This window comes from Ctenopharyngodon idella, chromosome 8 (genome assembly GCF_019924925.1).
Source record: "Ctenopharyngodon idella isolate HZGC_01 chromosome 8, HZGC01, whole genome shotgun sequence".
In the NCBI taxonomy this organism is placed as follows: Eukaryota; Metazoa; Chordata; class Actinopteri; order Cypriniformes; family Xenocyprididae; genus Ctenopharyngodon; species Ctenopharyngodon idella.
The window spans coordinates 3244028-3260845 of record NC_067227.1 but is presented as its reverse complement, the minus strand read 5'-3'; the positions used below and the strand labels follow the sequence as shown (position 1 = coordinate 3260845).

General features: G+C 37.4%; 1 protein-coding gene across 1 annotated transcript in view; it reads left to right on the top strand.

Moving 5' to 3' along the window:
• bmp1a (bone morphogenetic protein 1a) overlaps positions 1-16818 on the top strand; it is a 103358-nt gene that overhangs the window by 60631 nt on the left and 25909 nt on the right. Inside the window, exons 7-11 of the mRNA XM_051902249.1 lie at positions 3754-3878; positions 12196-12311; positions 12941-13043; positions 13146-13262; positions 14467-14612. Coding sequence (XP_051758209.1) covers positions 3754-3878; positions 12196-12311; positions 12941-13043; positions 13146-13262; positions 14467-14612 — 607 coding nt within the window. The remainder of the gene's footprint in view (positions 1-3753; positions 3879-12195; positions 12312-12940; positions 13044-13145; positions 13263-14466; positions 14613-16818) is intronic.

The following is a 16818-nucleotide window of genomic DNA, read 5'->3' as shown; positions in this document are numbered from 1 at the left end:
TGCTGTATTATTGGTGAATTTAAATGAAAAATTGGGAAAAAATAAAAATAAAAATAACGTTCTTCTTTAAGTTAATTTAGTGGAAAACATGCCCTGATCATTTTTAACTAGAAGTTACTTTTGAAATTCTACTGTTCTTGTGTAAACCCCATCTGTTTAAGCCATTTCAGAGTAAAGACAGGAAATGTGGAAATAAGTTTTTAGTAACCTCGCTTGCCTTATGCTAGGTACACTTTGCATGATTTTAGCCCCAATTTTCATTCGCCAACAGAAAATCAGTGCTCGTTCACGTGAGTGACAATCATGTAGTGTGTATGATCAAAGACGCCATCTGAGAGAAGCGCTGGTGCGTTGCCGATGACCATGAAATATTTCGCTTGCTTTTTACCTGTCTGCGAGTCCTGCTATGTGAAATGTTTTTTGACAGGATATTACATCGGCAACGATCTACAGCCAATGAGAGAGCAAGATGCAGGGCAAGGGAAAGTTCAGGGGGAGGAGTCATAGACCTGCAACCAAACATCAGCAAGCATGCAAGCAACCATTCTCTCCTCCATATTCTTCTTTTTTCTTTTTCGCTGCAAATCAGTGCACAGACAACTTGGATCGCAAGCTTCTTGCGGGCTATCATTTTAACAGGAATAAACCCAGTCTAGCTCAAGAAATTCTGTCTCACGCGTGATCTCACGTTATTTCCTTTATCACTTCTTGCATATGTTTGGTTGTGAAATGTAGTTTGTAGGCAGAGTTGTCAGCGATACTTCCTATTGAAATGCTGTGTAATGTGTGACCTCCCCATCGCCGATCAGTTGTGTAATGTGCGCACAACAGCAACTTAATGGTCCCCCAGACAGTCATGAAGAACAGCGATCCGACAACTTTGAAAATCGTGCAAAAAAAAAAAAAAAATCTGTTTTCCTGCGGAATTGGGCTGCTTTTACACCGTTGTCGCGGGTTGGTTTTTTTAGTCAGTGGGTTGAAGCTACTCCCCCACCCACCAGAGCTTTTTTTTTCCTGGGGAGGTCCCCCAGAGTGCTTTGGGCCGTGATTGGGTGACTGGGTGCTACAAGGACTAGTTTCTTTTTCTGATTAGTGATTACTGTAAACCATTTTCTGGGAGTGTGCTGGAAAACTCAACCCAAGAGTTAAGTATAGCACAGAGCAGATATAGACTACATGCAGAACTCATCCTGGGCTTCTTTCCATAATTATTAAATAATTACTGGATACTATACTTGAAACCCCTGGGTTGTATTTTACTTTGAGCTTTTCATATATTCCTCCTATTCTGTACCTCCATTTTCTGTCTGTTATTCCAGAAATTAAAGGGTAAGTCACATGGATTTATCGTTCTATTCAATCTTGACTTTACAAGAAGGACATCAGAAACTTCACAGCAACTTGAGAGAAGCTAACAGTCCCTGCATTCTGACTGGTTGCCGTGTTTGTCCAGTCCTGTTGTCTTTTTCCCATCATCCCTGCTGTGTTTGGAGAGTACTTGTACTGTAAATCTCCGTGGGAAGACAGGTTCTTTGATTGCACTTGTATCGGGAGGATTTCATGGCCTTCCCTCAGGTTTTTTTTCTTCGAAACTTTTCTCCCCGAGAAGCGGGTGAGCCCTCCTAGCTTTTTGTCTGGGGCATGTTTTCCGACCTCCTCCTTTGTCTCCTGGCCCCCATTCCACCCACCCTACTCAGGGAGGTTTTTCTTCTTGAAACTGGTACTGGCAAGTTGAGCCAAAAGCAAATAAAGAGCTTGCAGTATGTCTTCAGTGTGAGATGACACCAGCCGAGTGTTAGCACTCACCCACACATCTACTGTTCCGCTCTATACTCACAGACCCACAATAAGGCTGAAGCTTACAAAAACATGGCCAGGTCACATCTCACCCCAAAAATCAAAAGATAAAAATATTATTTTACATAAATAAAATGAAGCTTGTTTTAAGAGCATTGTTTTTTTTTCGTTGTAACAATTGAAAATAGAATTTCCCCCATATTTTTACTGTAACTCAATACTTTTTAAAGCTTTTTTTGTAATTCCCATTATTATAAAAATTGAGTCTCATTACTTAGTTTTATTACTGTAATATACATACTGTAAAACATACATATAAATATGACATGTACTATATTAATTATTATATTATTGTTGTCTACCATACATTAAAATGTAAAATAAATTTATGGTTCATTTTCATCATTCAGTATGACCTGCAATTCATCTTAAAAGCTTTCATGGGATTCACAGATATATATTCATGTTTTGACTAAAATTAGCCTGTCTCTTGTAGCTGTAAAAATCTTTGATGTGTTTAACTTGAAGAAAGCTGAAGAAAGCACGTATTTAAATCACTAAACTGTTTATTTACTTGAAATGTGGGTTGCATTTTCTCTGCTGGTTTCTTTCAAATAAAGCTTGTAGTTGAGCTCTGGAAATCCATCCTTCCCTATTTGAACATGCCTGCTGTTGACTGGAAGGTTCCCATGGGAACAAACAAATGAGCAGACCCTCGCTGGCCACCGTGGAGTGAAAAGCTAGACGATAAACTAGCAAAGAGTGTCAAACTACGAAAAGAAGTGCGAGAAAAGAGACAGGTTTTTTGATACTGAATCACTCTTTGTTGAACTGAGCAAACGTTTTTTTTCAGCCCAAGTTACAGTAGCAGGACTGGAGAATGTGACTTCTCCATATTTCATCCATATTTACTCGACTTTTCTTTTGTTTATAGCATATTTACAACCACGTTCTCATGATGTCATGACTTCTAAGGAAGCCTAAACCCTGGAGCAACCAATCAAGAGTCCAGTGATATCACACAGGAGATTAATGCCAAATAGAACGTGGATTCAGGTCATGTTTCGGCTGCCAGTGTGTAGCGGCTACTGTCTCAGGCCTATGAGACCTACCGGATTTAGTGACGGTCCCAGGAGAGGTCATTGTTTTTGTGTCAGTGGTAAAGTCATCAGACCATTGGAGTTTTTATAATGTTTTTGAGTCACCATGATCCAGACTACTGTTGATTGTTTGGATGTTAACACAGTTGTAGTTTTGCTGGGTTGGAAAAGTTTGCGATCTGTTCCCTCAAACCACATTCAGAGGTGGTCCGGACAGGTCACGCATGTGTCCACAACGTGTCCTGATGTGTAACAAGCTAGGTCATTTTGGAAACTTTTGGAAAAGCCTACACATTTGTGGTCGCAGACTCATTTGATACATATTAACACCAGATGCAAACAGCAATCTGTGCTGTCTGATCATTCGTGATGTACTTTTGGAAGTTAATTTTGAGGCTCGGATACTATAGCACCTACAACCAAATGGAGTCAAAGATGTCCAGAGTCCAAGGCAAAGCTCTCTAAGTATGTTCAACATTGTACATAGTGGTACATTTGAAAACAATAACCGAAGAGCAGGCGAGCCACAGGCCGCAGCTTCCATGACTGCTTCCATGGATAATGCAGCTTGGCTTGAATTCCCTTTGGATTGTTGTCTGCTCCACAAATGACTTTACAGCCTGTTGAGTTCTAACCGCCGCATTCTGTACATCTGCTGAAACTTGCCACTGCATCTTAAAATGTGAGATAACGTTTGTGTTTATACAAGTACCCATGATTCTGTGTGTGGGTGTGGAGAGCATTGTTAGACATTCCAGGAAACAAGAGATGGTGAATAAATAATAGACAGAGGATTAAAATAACAAGAACAATTTGTTCTTTTTGATTAAAGTGCTGCCTTTTGTTTTTCTGACAGAGGGATATTTTTGGACACCATTCTGCCAAGATATGATGTGAACGGAGTTCGGCCGCCCATCGGTCAGAGGACCAGATTGAGCAAAGGAGACATCGCACAGGCACGCAAACTTTACAAGTGTCCAAGTAAGAAAATGTACAGAATTACAACATAAAAATGTACAGAATTACAGAAAGGTAAACCGGTACATCCTTCTGCATAAGTAAGGTGAAGCTCCTGTCATACTCAACAAGAATAAAAGATGGTGGAGATAGAAAATCTGGGTCATTGGAAACTTGAAGCACATCATGAAAACATCTCTGACTTTACAAGTATTCAGGTCTGGGCAGCAATGTCATGTAAAGTAAATTAGTATTTTTTCCATTAAAAATATATCTAAACAGCTTTAAAACTATAACTGGAAAACAAGACAAAAATCATTCACTGGATCATTCAGTGACATTTGCCCCCATTTCATAGCACGAGGGTGGGATACTTTAAGTTTATGTCATCTGGAAATAACATAGCATCCACAATTGATGTGGTACGGTATCTTGGCGACGGTCTCCGTGACTCCCGGGCTCAGGAAGGCAGAGTAAACACTGGTCAAGCACAGGAAGTTTGTAATTTGTCTTCTTTCCCTGATAAAACAGAGAAGAGAACAGTTGCTTTCTAGGATACAGCAACTAAATGCAGTAAAGGACATTTTTCATGTAAACTTTACAGAGATGTTCAAACACACACTAGAGAGAGGCACTGAGTGTAACCTTAATGCAAACCAGGGTCCCTGTGGGTTCAGTTTAATTACATTTAAAGTCATAAAAAATAAATCAGTAAAATGAAATAAAAATGTTAATAAATAAAAACAGGAATCGTGACATGGCATAATATGATTTAGAAGGCTATGATTTAATTAAATTGATTAATTAAAACAAGTTTAAAGTAAAAATGCAGAACTGTTGTATAGGCTTGAAGTTTCAGACCAGTTCGCAATCAGTAAATACCTCACATTTATGCCAAGTGAGTGCTGTTGATGAATTATGACCATGTTTACTTTGTGGTGTTCATGTTGTAATATGTTGAAAGAGTGCATATTTTATCCCTCATCTTTTTAAATAAGCAGCTGTAAGTAATAAAGCATAGACATTTCAAAATAAGAGTCCTGCTGTATTTCAGCATTGTTTGTTAGTAAAAGCCCTGCATTACGTGTAAAGTCTTTTTATAGATATTTTAGTTACATAATAAACTGTATCTGGTATTTAGTTCAATGTTAAAATTTGTGGGCCACACCGTCACAGGAAGGAAAGACTAAGAACATTATTTAATACAATTAATATATAGATTTTACTAGTAATGGCCAGTGTTGGGTAAATTACTCTAAAAAGAAAAAAAAAAATTAATTACTAGCTACTAATTACATCTTCAACAGTGTAATTACATTACGGTACTAATCACTCTCTCTAAAAAGAATTGCATTACTTGTTACTAATTACTTTCTAAATCCCATATCGAACTTGACCAGTTGAACAATACAAGGATAGACATGAAACTGCTTTTTTAATTCTTTCCAATAAATAATATGAAATTGCATAAATTATTCTTGAACTGACCAAAGTATTTAAAGGGAGAAGGTTCCATTAAAAACATATATTTTAACATTAGACGTTAAGTTTTGATGTTAAATCCACTATTGTTTTATATAGAATAGTCTATACAGTATTCAATGCAATTACATCAGAAGTAATTAAATTACAGAAAAACTAAGAGTAATCCCTTAATTTACTTTTTCAAGGGAAAAGTAATTACAGTAATTAATATCTAATATCTACTGGTAATGGAAAAATAATAGTTTATTTCCTTCTTTAAACATTATTATTGTATCAGGAAAATCCAGTATCAGTCAACCTCTAATTCAAGTGTATTTATAAGCAGGGGTGCACATAAGTGGTACGCAGGTGCGCATGCGTGGTAAAAATAAACGACGCGCACCAGAAAACATGGAGGGAAGCACTTTTGAGTACCAACATTTTTGAGGACTGGTTCACAGGGATACGTTTACTTACTGGAGTAGGATTTTTCTCCATCTCTGGTAAGATAGCAATCATGATGATAAGTGTGTTCTTTAATTATTAGGTGTGCAACGGATCGCAGTTAATCCGTGATCCGTACGGATAAGGTCCAGCGGTTCGGCACGCGTGTGATTTGCGGATTAACTGCTAAATTTAACCATCATAGAGAGAAAGTTTATCATTTGGACGTGTTTTGTCTCGCCAATTAACACATTCAAACGATTTTAAAAGTGGAAGAAGAGGCGAAAATCGGGACTCGCGAGATGTTATCTGTGCGCACAGCCTCATGGGGCGTTCACACCAGACGCGACTTGCGCGGAAAAACCGCGCTATTCGCGCGTAGTTGGACGCTTGAACATTTTGAGTTTACTCGCTTAATTCGCGCGTGAAATTCACTTCACAACAGATGCGAATTCGCACCATGAGAGGGGCTTCTGCCAGGCGGCTCGTCTCTTTTCTGCACACTTCCTCTGAATAAACGCATCAACTCGTCAGCGGGAAAGTAGTTGTAAAATACGGCGAATAAGCTCAATTTGCCGGCTTTAGCTAGCTTGTAGTCTCAATATGTGTGTGTATATATATATATATATATATATATATATATATATATATATATATATATATATATATATATATAGCTCAAATTGAGTAAAGAGCATTTTTTACAACTTACTAGATTGTACGACCTCCTCACTCACTTTGTCCAAGCAAGATCCTTTTTATTCCTGTTTCTATAAAAGTACAAAGATACATTGTATTTTGTCCTCCATTTTTGTTCCTGATTTCTGCCTCCGCTTGCTACTTCGTAATCACGTCACTACTAGAGCAAGCTCCTGATTGGTTAACGTGGCGCAAATATTTGCCAAAGTTCAGATTTTTCAACTCGAGCGATTCGCGCGAATCACGCGTTATGCGCATCAAACGCCCGAAAAACTCAATTTGCACCACGTCATTCGCGCGAATCGCATCTTTCGCGCCGTCTCATTCACGCGAATCGCGCCGCAGGATGTCTGTTCGCGTCTTTGCATTGACTTAACATGTAAATCACTCGCGCTTAAAGCTTCATTCGCATCTGGTGTGAACGCACCATCACACCCCCGAAACGCGTGCACGCAGAGAGAGAGAGAGAGAGAGAGCGCTCAAACACCGAATTCTCGTTTACTTGCACTTGAACGGACACATACACAGAAAATTATGTCAAAATACCTGTCTCGGCAAGTATTCTCTCAAGCCATTTCTCAATACCAAGTATGCAAAGTTCGGACTTGCGTCCTTGGTAGTTCAGACTTGGCAAGTTCGACTCAGGAGAACGGACTCCCTAGGACAGGAGGACGCAAGTCTGGTGATTTTGCAAATGGCACAGCAGCATACTTGATAGCGTCACTCAGCTCGCTCTGGTTACAAGTAATCCGGTTATCTTTGTATGTAGCCTATATTTTAGGCAACAATAAAATGAAATATGTTATAAAACATCACTCTGCCTCTTTTCATTTTCATTTAAAAAAAATCTTGAACATATTAATAGCCTCACAAATGTAGTTGAGACAATGCGTTCATTGATTATGTTCGCTGCATGTATATATAACAAAATGAAATATAAAACATAACCTTGCCTCTTTTCGTTTACATTTTAAAAAATATTATACATATTAATATGCGGTTCAGGCATTATGAGCATACTCATATTTAATTTCATTACAGTGAAGATAATCAAACAAAACACAACCCTGTCTTTTTGTTAAATGTCAATTTTAATGAACAATAATAGCCATTATAAAAGTAAAAGGTATAAGAAGCTATACAATAAGAAATAAAGCAAACAATTCAGTCAATCGTCAGCACTCTAGGCTACAACGGTAAAGTTAAATAGCCTAAATAAATAAAGTTATGAAACTGCACTTTGCCTGGCTCAGCCAAAATGATTTGCCAGGGAACAAATTATAGATTTATAAGACCAAAGATCGCCTGTTAGATATACAAAAGATGAATTATATCTCATGTTTAACCACTACAGAGACATCAAAGCCAGATGAAAACGTCAGAAGAATTAGCCGAGGTAATGCTGTTCTTGGCTGGGTACATGAGCGCTGATCGCCTGGATCTCACAACTCCGAAATAGGCGCTATTTTTTATCAATAAACCACAAATTTGAGCTTTAAACCAGTACATTCTCGCCTAAAAACTCTTAAAATTACATATTATTAAATAAAAACAGTAATATGTTTAAATTATGCCCATTTTCTCTTTTACTATTGACACTTGCTGGTTAGTGCGAGATGCATTCTTGGATACCTGGCTGTCTGAAGTCCGCACAAGTCACCTCTCGATGCATCCTTGATAAAAGGGGCGGATCAAGAACACATCTGGGGATTTTAACTGTACTTGGCTAGATGTGAACTTTGAATTGGAACAGTACTTGGGCAGTGACTGATGACTTTTCACAAGTCCACATGAACACAAGTACAGACAAGAACGCATATTGAGAAATGGCTTCGGTTATGTCATAAGTGAACAGTTGAGAAAGAAACCGGATGTGTGTCAGTTACTCGGTCCGTACTTTCCTTCTTAAACTGACAGCAGCCTAATATTCTTGCTGTTGTCTGTTATTAATGTTAGTAAAATAAAATAAAAAAATCATTATCATCATCTACCATGTTCGAGAGAAAAGAAGATAGTGAGGAGAGCAGTCAGGAGGAAAGTGATGAGGACAGATTTTAGGATAAGTGTGTCGCGTGAAGTGTGAGTACCAAGCAACATCTCCAGGTGCTCCCTTGAGAACCAGACTAAAAAAGTTATGTGCATCTCTGTTTATAAGTGTATTTGTAAGTATTAAATACACAAACCAATTTCAATACATATGTATATACTGAATATATACAACTTGTCTTTAAAACTTAGTTACCCTGTTTTTCTGATGGCAAGTCCTCACTAAAAGTGTGCTGCAGCCTGTTTAATCTAGCAAAAAATTCTTAGAGACATGATTAATTTTGAGATTGTTTGAGTTGTTCTGTATGGACATACATTAATTTTATTACATGTTAAAAAGGTCTTTAAAAAGTCTTAAATTTGATTTGAAAAATGCTGCAGATACCCTGCGAAACACATTGTAGGACTGCAATGGGAATTTTTAGCAGTTTTATATTGAGATTTGTCTTTAGCATGGCTTTAGTGAAAAAAGGCAACCCATAAATAATCTCATCTGGGACTGTTGCTCGATTTACAAATACAGCTATCAGTTTTTAAAGTTCTGACTGAGGCCTGTTGTGGAGGAGCCTGTGTCACATGACGTATCCATGCAGTCAGCATGTGTGGACGATGTGGCCATATGCAGAGTAGGATGCAGAAAATCACATTCTGGAAAAAAAGGGTGTAAGTGTGGCAGATATTTTGCACAGCATTCCTTGCCTGTGTCTGTCACATACTGTGGCTTGCCAGACCGCTTGTTAATGGTTCTAAACATTGAGCCCACTCCACACTTGGCCTGAAGATTCTCTGCTCTTGCTACTCTACTTTTATATGACTGACAACTCATGTGTGCAGAGCACGTGTGGATAATATAAGAAGTGTAAACAGCTAAGCAAGGTAAATTTACAAGTCCTCAGGAGGGAAAGTGAGGGAGAATCTTGGCTGCTAGATGATCAGTCATTAAACCCTGTCCCAAGATCTCTTTTAAATTGGTGATTATTAGTCTGTTTTATATGCATTTTTAGTAAAAAAAACAAAAAAACAGGGTCAGTAAAGAGTGTGTGTGTGTGTGTGTATATATATATATATATATATATATATAATATAAATATATACACTGTGTTCCAAATTATTATGCAAGTTACATATCAGTAAGATTTCAGTACAATTCAGATTTTACTTTTTCAAAGAAAGTGTTTGTTTTATTTTCCATATCTTTTTAGATAACTGGTATCAATCTCAGACGGGTTTGTTGAGTAGTTTGGAAACCCTACTTAAAGAGGTTGTTCCACATTATTAAGCAAGTCACAGTTCTCATGCAATATGGGGAGGAAGAAAGATCTTTCTGAAGATGAAAAGCATGAAATGGTCCAATGTTGTGCAAAAGGCATGAAAACAACTAATATTGTGTGAAAACTGAATGAAGATTATCGAATTATCATAAGATTTGTGAGTGATTTAGAGCACAAGATAACTCTGTCAGATAAAGGAATATTAATGAAAGTTTCTGTCAAAAAAAAGTATTTATATTGTATTAAAAGGACAGCTATAAAAAAAGCCAGTGTTGAGCAGCAAACAGGTATTTGAAGCTGCTGGAGTCTCTGGAGTCTCAAGAAGCTCTCCATGCAGGCTGGCAGTTGTCCGTAAAGATGCATTTCAGCCACTCCAAACCAAACCTCACAAAGAGAAACATCTACAGTGGGTGTAGAAATACATGAAGACTCATTTTTAAATAGTTTTATTCACTGACTAATGCCGTACTACAATGGATGGTCTAAATGGATGGATTTCTGGATGGTTGGTGAGTGGCCACCACGTTCCAACAAGACTGCGACGTCAGCAAGGAGCTGGCGGGTGATGATTTGGGCTGGAATATTGGGAAGTGAGATGGAAGGTACCTTTAGGGTCTCTGATGGTGTCAAATGACTTCTGCAAGATATGTGGAGTTCAAACTGGCCATTTTCTGCTATGGCATAAAAAGAAGGATTTCTTGTGAAGTAAAAAGATTTTCATTAAGGACAACGCACTATCCCATGCTGCAAAAAAACACCACAGCAATAAAACTGTTTGAAAATGTATTTCTACACCCACTGTAAATGTTTCTCTTTGTGAGGTTTGGTTTGGAGTGGCTAAAATTCATCTTTACGCACAACTGCCAGCCTGCATGGAGAGCTTCTCCAGCAGCTTCAAATACCTGTTTGCTGCTCAACACTGGCTTTTTATAGCTGTCTTTTTAATACAATTAATTTTTTTTGACAGAAACTTTCATTAATAAGCCTTTATCTGTCACGGTCACCGTCACGTTCTGTTTGTTTGGGTTTGTCATCTGTCACATGTGCTCCTTTGTTCCGTTTTCCCGCCACAATCTGTCACCATGGACATTAACCAGATCATCACAGCTGTCTGTCATTTGAGTTAATCATCTGTGTATTTAAGTTCCTGTCTTCCCTTAGTTCATTGTCGGGTCTCGTATGTTCATTGTGTTGTGTTCCTGCCTGGATCTGTATTTTCCCGTTGGATTATCAAGTAAAGACTTATTTAAGAGTTATCTTCTTCGTCGTGTGTTCCCTCTCAACCAGCACTTTACATTATCTGACCGAGTTCTCTTGTGCTGTAAATTACTTACAAATCTTATGATAGTTCGATAATCTCCATTCAGTTTTCACACAATATAATATGTTTTCATTCCTTTTGCATAACTTTGCACTCTTTCATGCTTTTCATCTTCAGTAAGATCTTTCTTCCTCCCCATGAGAACTGTGACTTGCTTAATACTGTGGAACAACCTCTAAGTAGGGTTTCCATTTACCTGGCAAACTACTCAAACCTGTCTGAGATTGATACCAGTTATCTAAAAAGACATGGAAAATAAAACAAACAAACACTTTCTTTGAAAAAGTAAAATCTTACTTAATGTTTATTGTACTGAAATCTTACTGATATGTAACTTGCATAATAATTTGGAACACAGTGTAATGATGTGGGGTCGAATGTTTTTATTTTATTTTTATTTCATTTCATTCTTTTCATTCATTTCATTTTTATTTTCATTTATTTATTTATTTATTGGTCAGTTGTCATGTAATAAGCAGGGTAATGTACCATTAGCTGCTCATTATGACACACAATAATGACCTGAAAGGGTAATCAGGACCCCAGCTTAAAGCAGACTGTACATTATCCATTACACATGTTTAGTTATTTGAATATGTTATGAAACTGCTGGTATTTTAGCATTTAATGAAGCAATGCTGCTTTGCCATGTGTATTTCCAGTGACCACTAGAGCGTTTAATTAACCAACACATTTAATACATCGCGCTGCCCATGGTGGGGCTGTTTCGTTTTAATTGCACACAGCACCATATAGCTAAAAATCTTTTAGTTTGAATTTTGCACCACTTTTATTTCCTTCTTTTGCTCTTTGCTGTGTATATTAGGCAGGTGTGTAACATTAGAAGCAGATGTGCTTCATAACATCAAAGTGCTCAAGGCGCACACTGTGAAAGACAATCCAGACTTTTTCATGGTCTTTTGTCTTTGTTGTGTTCTGTGACGCACAACAATGTTTCATATACAGGGAGCATACTGTCTTTGTGGGCCGTTTTGTATCTAATCGCATCTTGTTTTTGTGTATTGAACTGTTCAACTCCTTTTGAGCATTGACAGCTAATGACGTTTCTTTCTCTCTCTCTCTCTTTCTTTCTTAGGATGTGGAGACAGTTTGCAGGAGAGTAGTGGGAACTTCTCTTCTCCTGGTTTTCCGAATGGTTATTCAGCATATATGCACTGCATATGGAGAATTTCAGTCACACCAGGAGAAAAGGTGAAGACACCAGAAGCTGTGATGAATCACTCTGATTTGTTGTTGTGAGAAATGTTTTTAGGCCTAAGGATTGTTTATGGAATATTGTATATTGGTCCCACATAGAGTTGGGAAGTCACAATCATTTCTGTTACTCGGTTTGTTCGAATGCATTTCAAACTTCAAAAAAGTAATTCACTGATTCTTTGAGTCATTATTTTAACCTGTGTCCCCACACACCATTTTTCAACTACCTTTCACATACAGTATCACTTTTCACAGGTTTTTAATCAGTGCAATTTTAAGCGGCCTGATTGAAGATCAGATCATATATGATTATTTATGGTTTTCACCATATAGTTTTACTCCAAAACAAATGTCTTGCTCAAAGTGGAGTAATTTACACTCTACAGAATGGTTTGATTGAATCATTAAAAAGAACTGGATCAAAATAATGACTTTTTAATGAATCTGACATAACTACCTCCACACAGTTTGACTTGCCGGATAAAATAAGGTGAAATGAGGATTTCAGAATTATGAAGCCTAGTTATAGACAATCAGCCTCTTTCCTGCTTGGAATCATTACACTTGCACAGATTTAAACTTTGATCCAGTAACAATTTACTATTTTTGTTTTATTTCCTAAGATCATTCTGAACTTTACATCTATGGATTTATACCGGAGCCATTTGTGCTGGTATGATCATGTGGAGATCAGAGATGGATATTGGAGGAAAGCACCATTGAAAGGTTTGAGATGAACCTCTGACATTTCAGAAGAAGAATATGAAACAAGTCAAAGCAAAGCTTGATAATTAATGTTGAATAATTTGCTTGTACCTCTGTATGCAGGCCGATTTTGTGGGGATAAATTACCCGAGCCGATCGTCTCTACAGACAGTCGCCTGTGGATTGAGTTCCGCAGTAGCAGCAACTGGGTGGGAAAGGGCTTCTCTGCTGTTTATGAAGGTACCAGCAGTCAACCATATCAACAACTATCAAATATTCTAAAATATGTACTATTGTACAATGAATAAATTATAAAGAAGCACTATTGTACTTGTGTTTAGTACAGCTTAAGTGCCACCGTTCCAATTGGGAAAACATGTATTAAAGGATTAGTTCACTTCAGAATTAAAATTTCCTGATAATGTACTCACCCCCACCCCCTCATCCAAGATATTTTTGTCTTTCTTTCTTCAGTCGAAAAGAAATTAAGGTTTTTGAACAAAACATTCCAGGATTTTTCTCCATATAGTGGACTTCAATGGGGTTCAACGGGTTGAAGGTCCAAATGTCAGTTTCAGTGCAGCTTCAAAGGGCTCTTCACGATCACAGCCGAGGAATAAGAGTCTTATCTAGCAAAACGATCGGTCATTTTCTAAAAAAAAAAAAATTTATATACTTTTTAACCATCTTGCTCATCTTGCACTGCGATGTGCCACGCATTGCATAATCACGTTGGAAAGGTCATGCTTATTCCCTTATTCCTCGTCTGGGATCATGTAGAGCCCTTTGAAGCTGCACTGAAACTGCAATTTGGACCTTCAACCCGTTTTCCTCAAAAACCTTAATTTCTTTTTGTCTGAAGAAAGACAGACATAAACATCTTGGATGACATGGTAGTGAGAAAATTATCAGGAAATTTTAATTCTGAAGTGAACTAATCCTTTAAGATATGCCAGTATAATGATATACAATATCAAAAAACTGTGCCTTGAGCTCATACCATTGACATTTTCATGCAATTCATATATTTAATATTGTGCTGTGGCAGTGGTCTTGCATTTCTCATCATTTTTTCTAAAGACAAAAAAGTTTTGTGGTGCAAGTTGTGGGCAAAATTAGCCCAAAGCAAACAGCAATTTCATGGTCACTGTCGAGTCCAGAGTGCTCAGAATAACTTGTCAACAGAAAACATCAAATTCATTCGTAATAAGTGTTTTGCCCCGCAGACCTAAATCCAGCCGTAGCTGATATACTGAGAATTTCCATTAGGTGAACATCTAACAATATCAGTTTCCAGTAGTTTTTGTTGTGAAAGAAGGGATTTCCTTGCTTTACTGTCATGCTTGCAGGCTCCGCATCCTTCTGGTACTTATAGGTCTATATTACAAAAAAAGAAATGATAATGTAGACAATAAAGTGAACACTGTTGTCTTTTATCTTACAGCTATTTGCGGTGGGGAGGTGAAGAAAGACAATGGTCAAATTCAGTCTCCGAACTACCCAGATGACTACAGACCTAACAAAGTGTGTGTGTGGAAGGTCACTGTGACTCAGGGCTACCATGTAGGCCTTACCTTCCAGTCTTTTGAGGTATGATTGGTTGTTATTACTGCATTATAAGCACATAATAAATTGTTAATGCTAGGGCTGTCAACATTAACGCGTTAATGCATGCGGTTAATTCAAAATCCTTAAAGGATTAGTATACTTTAAAATGACAATTACCCCAAGCTTTACTCACCCTCAAGCTATCCTAGATGTATATGATTTTCTTCTTTCTGATAAACACAATCTGAGTCATTTTAATAAATATCCTGACACTTCCTAACTTTATAATGGCAGTGAATGAGGGCTACGAGTTTAAAGCTCAAAAAAGTGTATCCATCCATCATAAACGTACTCCACACGGCTCCGGAGGCCTTCTGAAGTGAAGCGATGCGTTTGTGTAAGAAAAATATCCATATTTAACACGTTATAAAGTAAAATATCTAGCTTACGCCAGACTGCCTTCCGTATTCAACTTACGAAGAAAGTGTAAAACTTTTGCAGTTCAAAACGCTTACGATACGTCCTACGGCTTCCGTGTTCAACTTACGAAAAAAGGCGGTCTGGCAAAAGCTAGATATTTTACTTCATAACTTGTTAAATATGGATATTTTTCTTTCACAAATGCATCGCTTCGCTTCAGAAGGCCTTTATTAACCCCCTGGAGCCGTGTCAGGATATTTATTAATATAACTCAGATTGTGTTCATCAGAAAGAAGAAAGTCATATACACCTAGGATTGCTTGAGGTTGAGTAAATCTTGGGGTAATTTTTATTTTAAAGTGAACTAATCCTTTAATGCGTTAAAATAATTTAACGTAAATAAATTACTGAAGCATGTGAAATTGCGTTATTAACGTAATTTACGTCACACAGTTTAGATGATCTTAGAAGTTGGGAGTTTATCTACAATGGTTCAAGCTCCTGTAACCCTGGTAGGCGGAAATTTCTATTCAGCTCTTTAACCCGAGCTCTGTCATATTCTGTGATTGTTTCTGAAGAGCGCGAGCCCTCACGCATCGCGCTGTGTGAAATACAGACTGAACGGAACGTCAAAACATCCCACTGCTGTATGGCCAGATGATACGCAAACTACTTTTCTCGGCTGGATAAAGCAAACCAGCGTCTCGCTAGTAAAGTTTTAATGGATGAGGATTGCAATCATGGTAAAGACGATTGCGGTGAAGTACAGGAGTCGTACAGTAAGCACGCGTGAGTCCATTATATTGATGCGCAAACAAACCGTGTATGTGCCTTCTTGATGCACTGATCGCACATGATTTGTCATGTGTGTGTCGATATGTTTAGTAATTCTGAATGGATCAGTGTACACTCATTACGTTCAAAGTAAACCAGGTGATTCTCAGAAAACTGTTTTCTGCAGGTTTTTTTCAAGGTAAATTTAGGTGTCTTTGCAAAAAGGGACACTTGCAGATTCCAAAAGGACCCCAGATAACCAAATGCTGCATACAAATACGTATATGCATCATATATATAGCAAATGATGACAAAATGAACGTGTTAAACAAGATAAATAGTGTATGCTTAATTTCATGACAAGTGTGCGATTAATCCCACAAAAGGGGTGCGTTAGAGTAATGTTAGGAATAATGTAAGAGTGTGTCCTAAACAAGAAATAAACATGTAATAGGATTGAAAATAGGGCTGCAACTCAGTAATAATAAAAAATTAAATAACTGACAACACATTTTATTGTTAGTTAGTTGCACTATGCACAGTACTTTTTCTATGAAAAAAACCCCATTTCATTACATTTTAAAAATGATGGCATCATTTTTCACTCACTTGCTGATAGGTCAAGCTGCTTTTTAAAATGGAAATGCTCACATTATATTATCACTGTTCATGTGTCCGCATGAATGTCAATCAAATGTAATGACATTTTTTTTATGAACATTGACTTTAATGGGAAGTCCATCACCATTTTTGTTGATACTTGCTAGCTGCTTTCAAGCTGTGAGAAGTTTTTTAATCGCTTTATATTGTAACCTGTAATTGCATCATTTTTTGTGTCATTTGGCTGATTCTGATATGTCATGTCATTGCACTGGGTTTGGTTTAGATTGTCTCTAACCAGCTGGTGTAAATAAACCCAAACTCTGTGATTTTTGAATTAGAAACTAAGTTGTAGATCTGTCCATTTAAATGAAAATGGGAAAAACATTCAGTTTTGTTTTTGCTTCATTCTTTTCTTAAGATATTCTTGACTTTGATGAAAAGGTTGGTTACA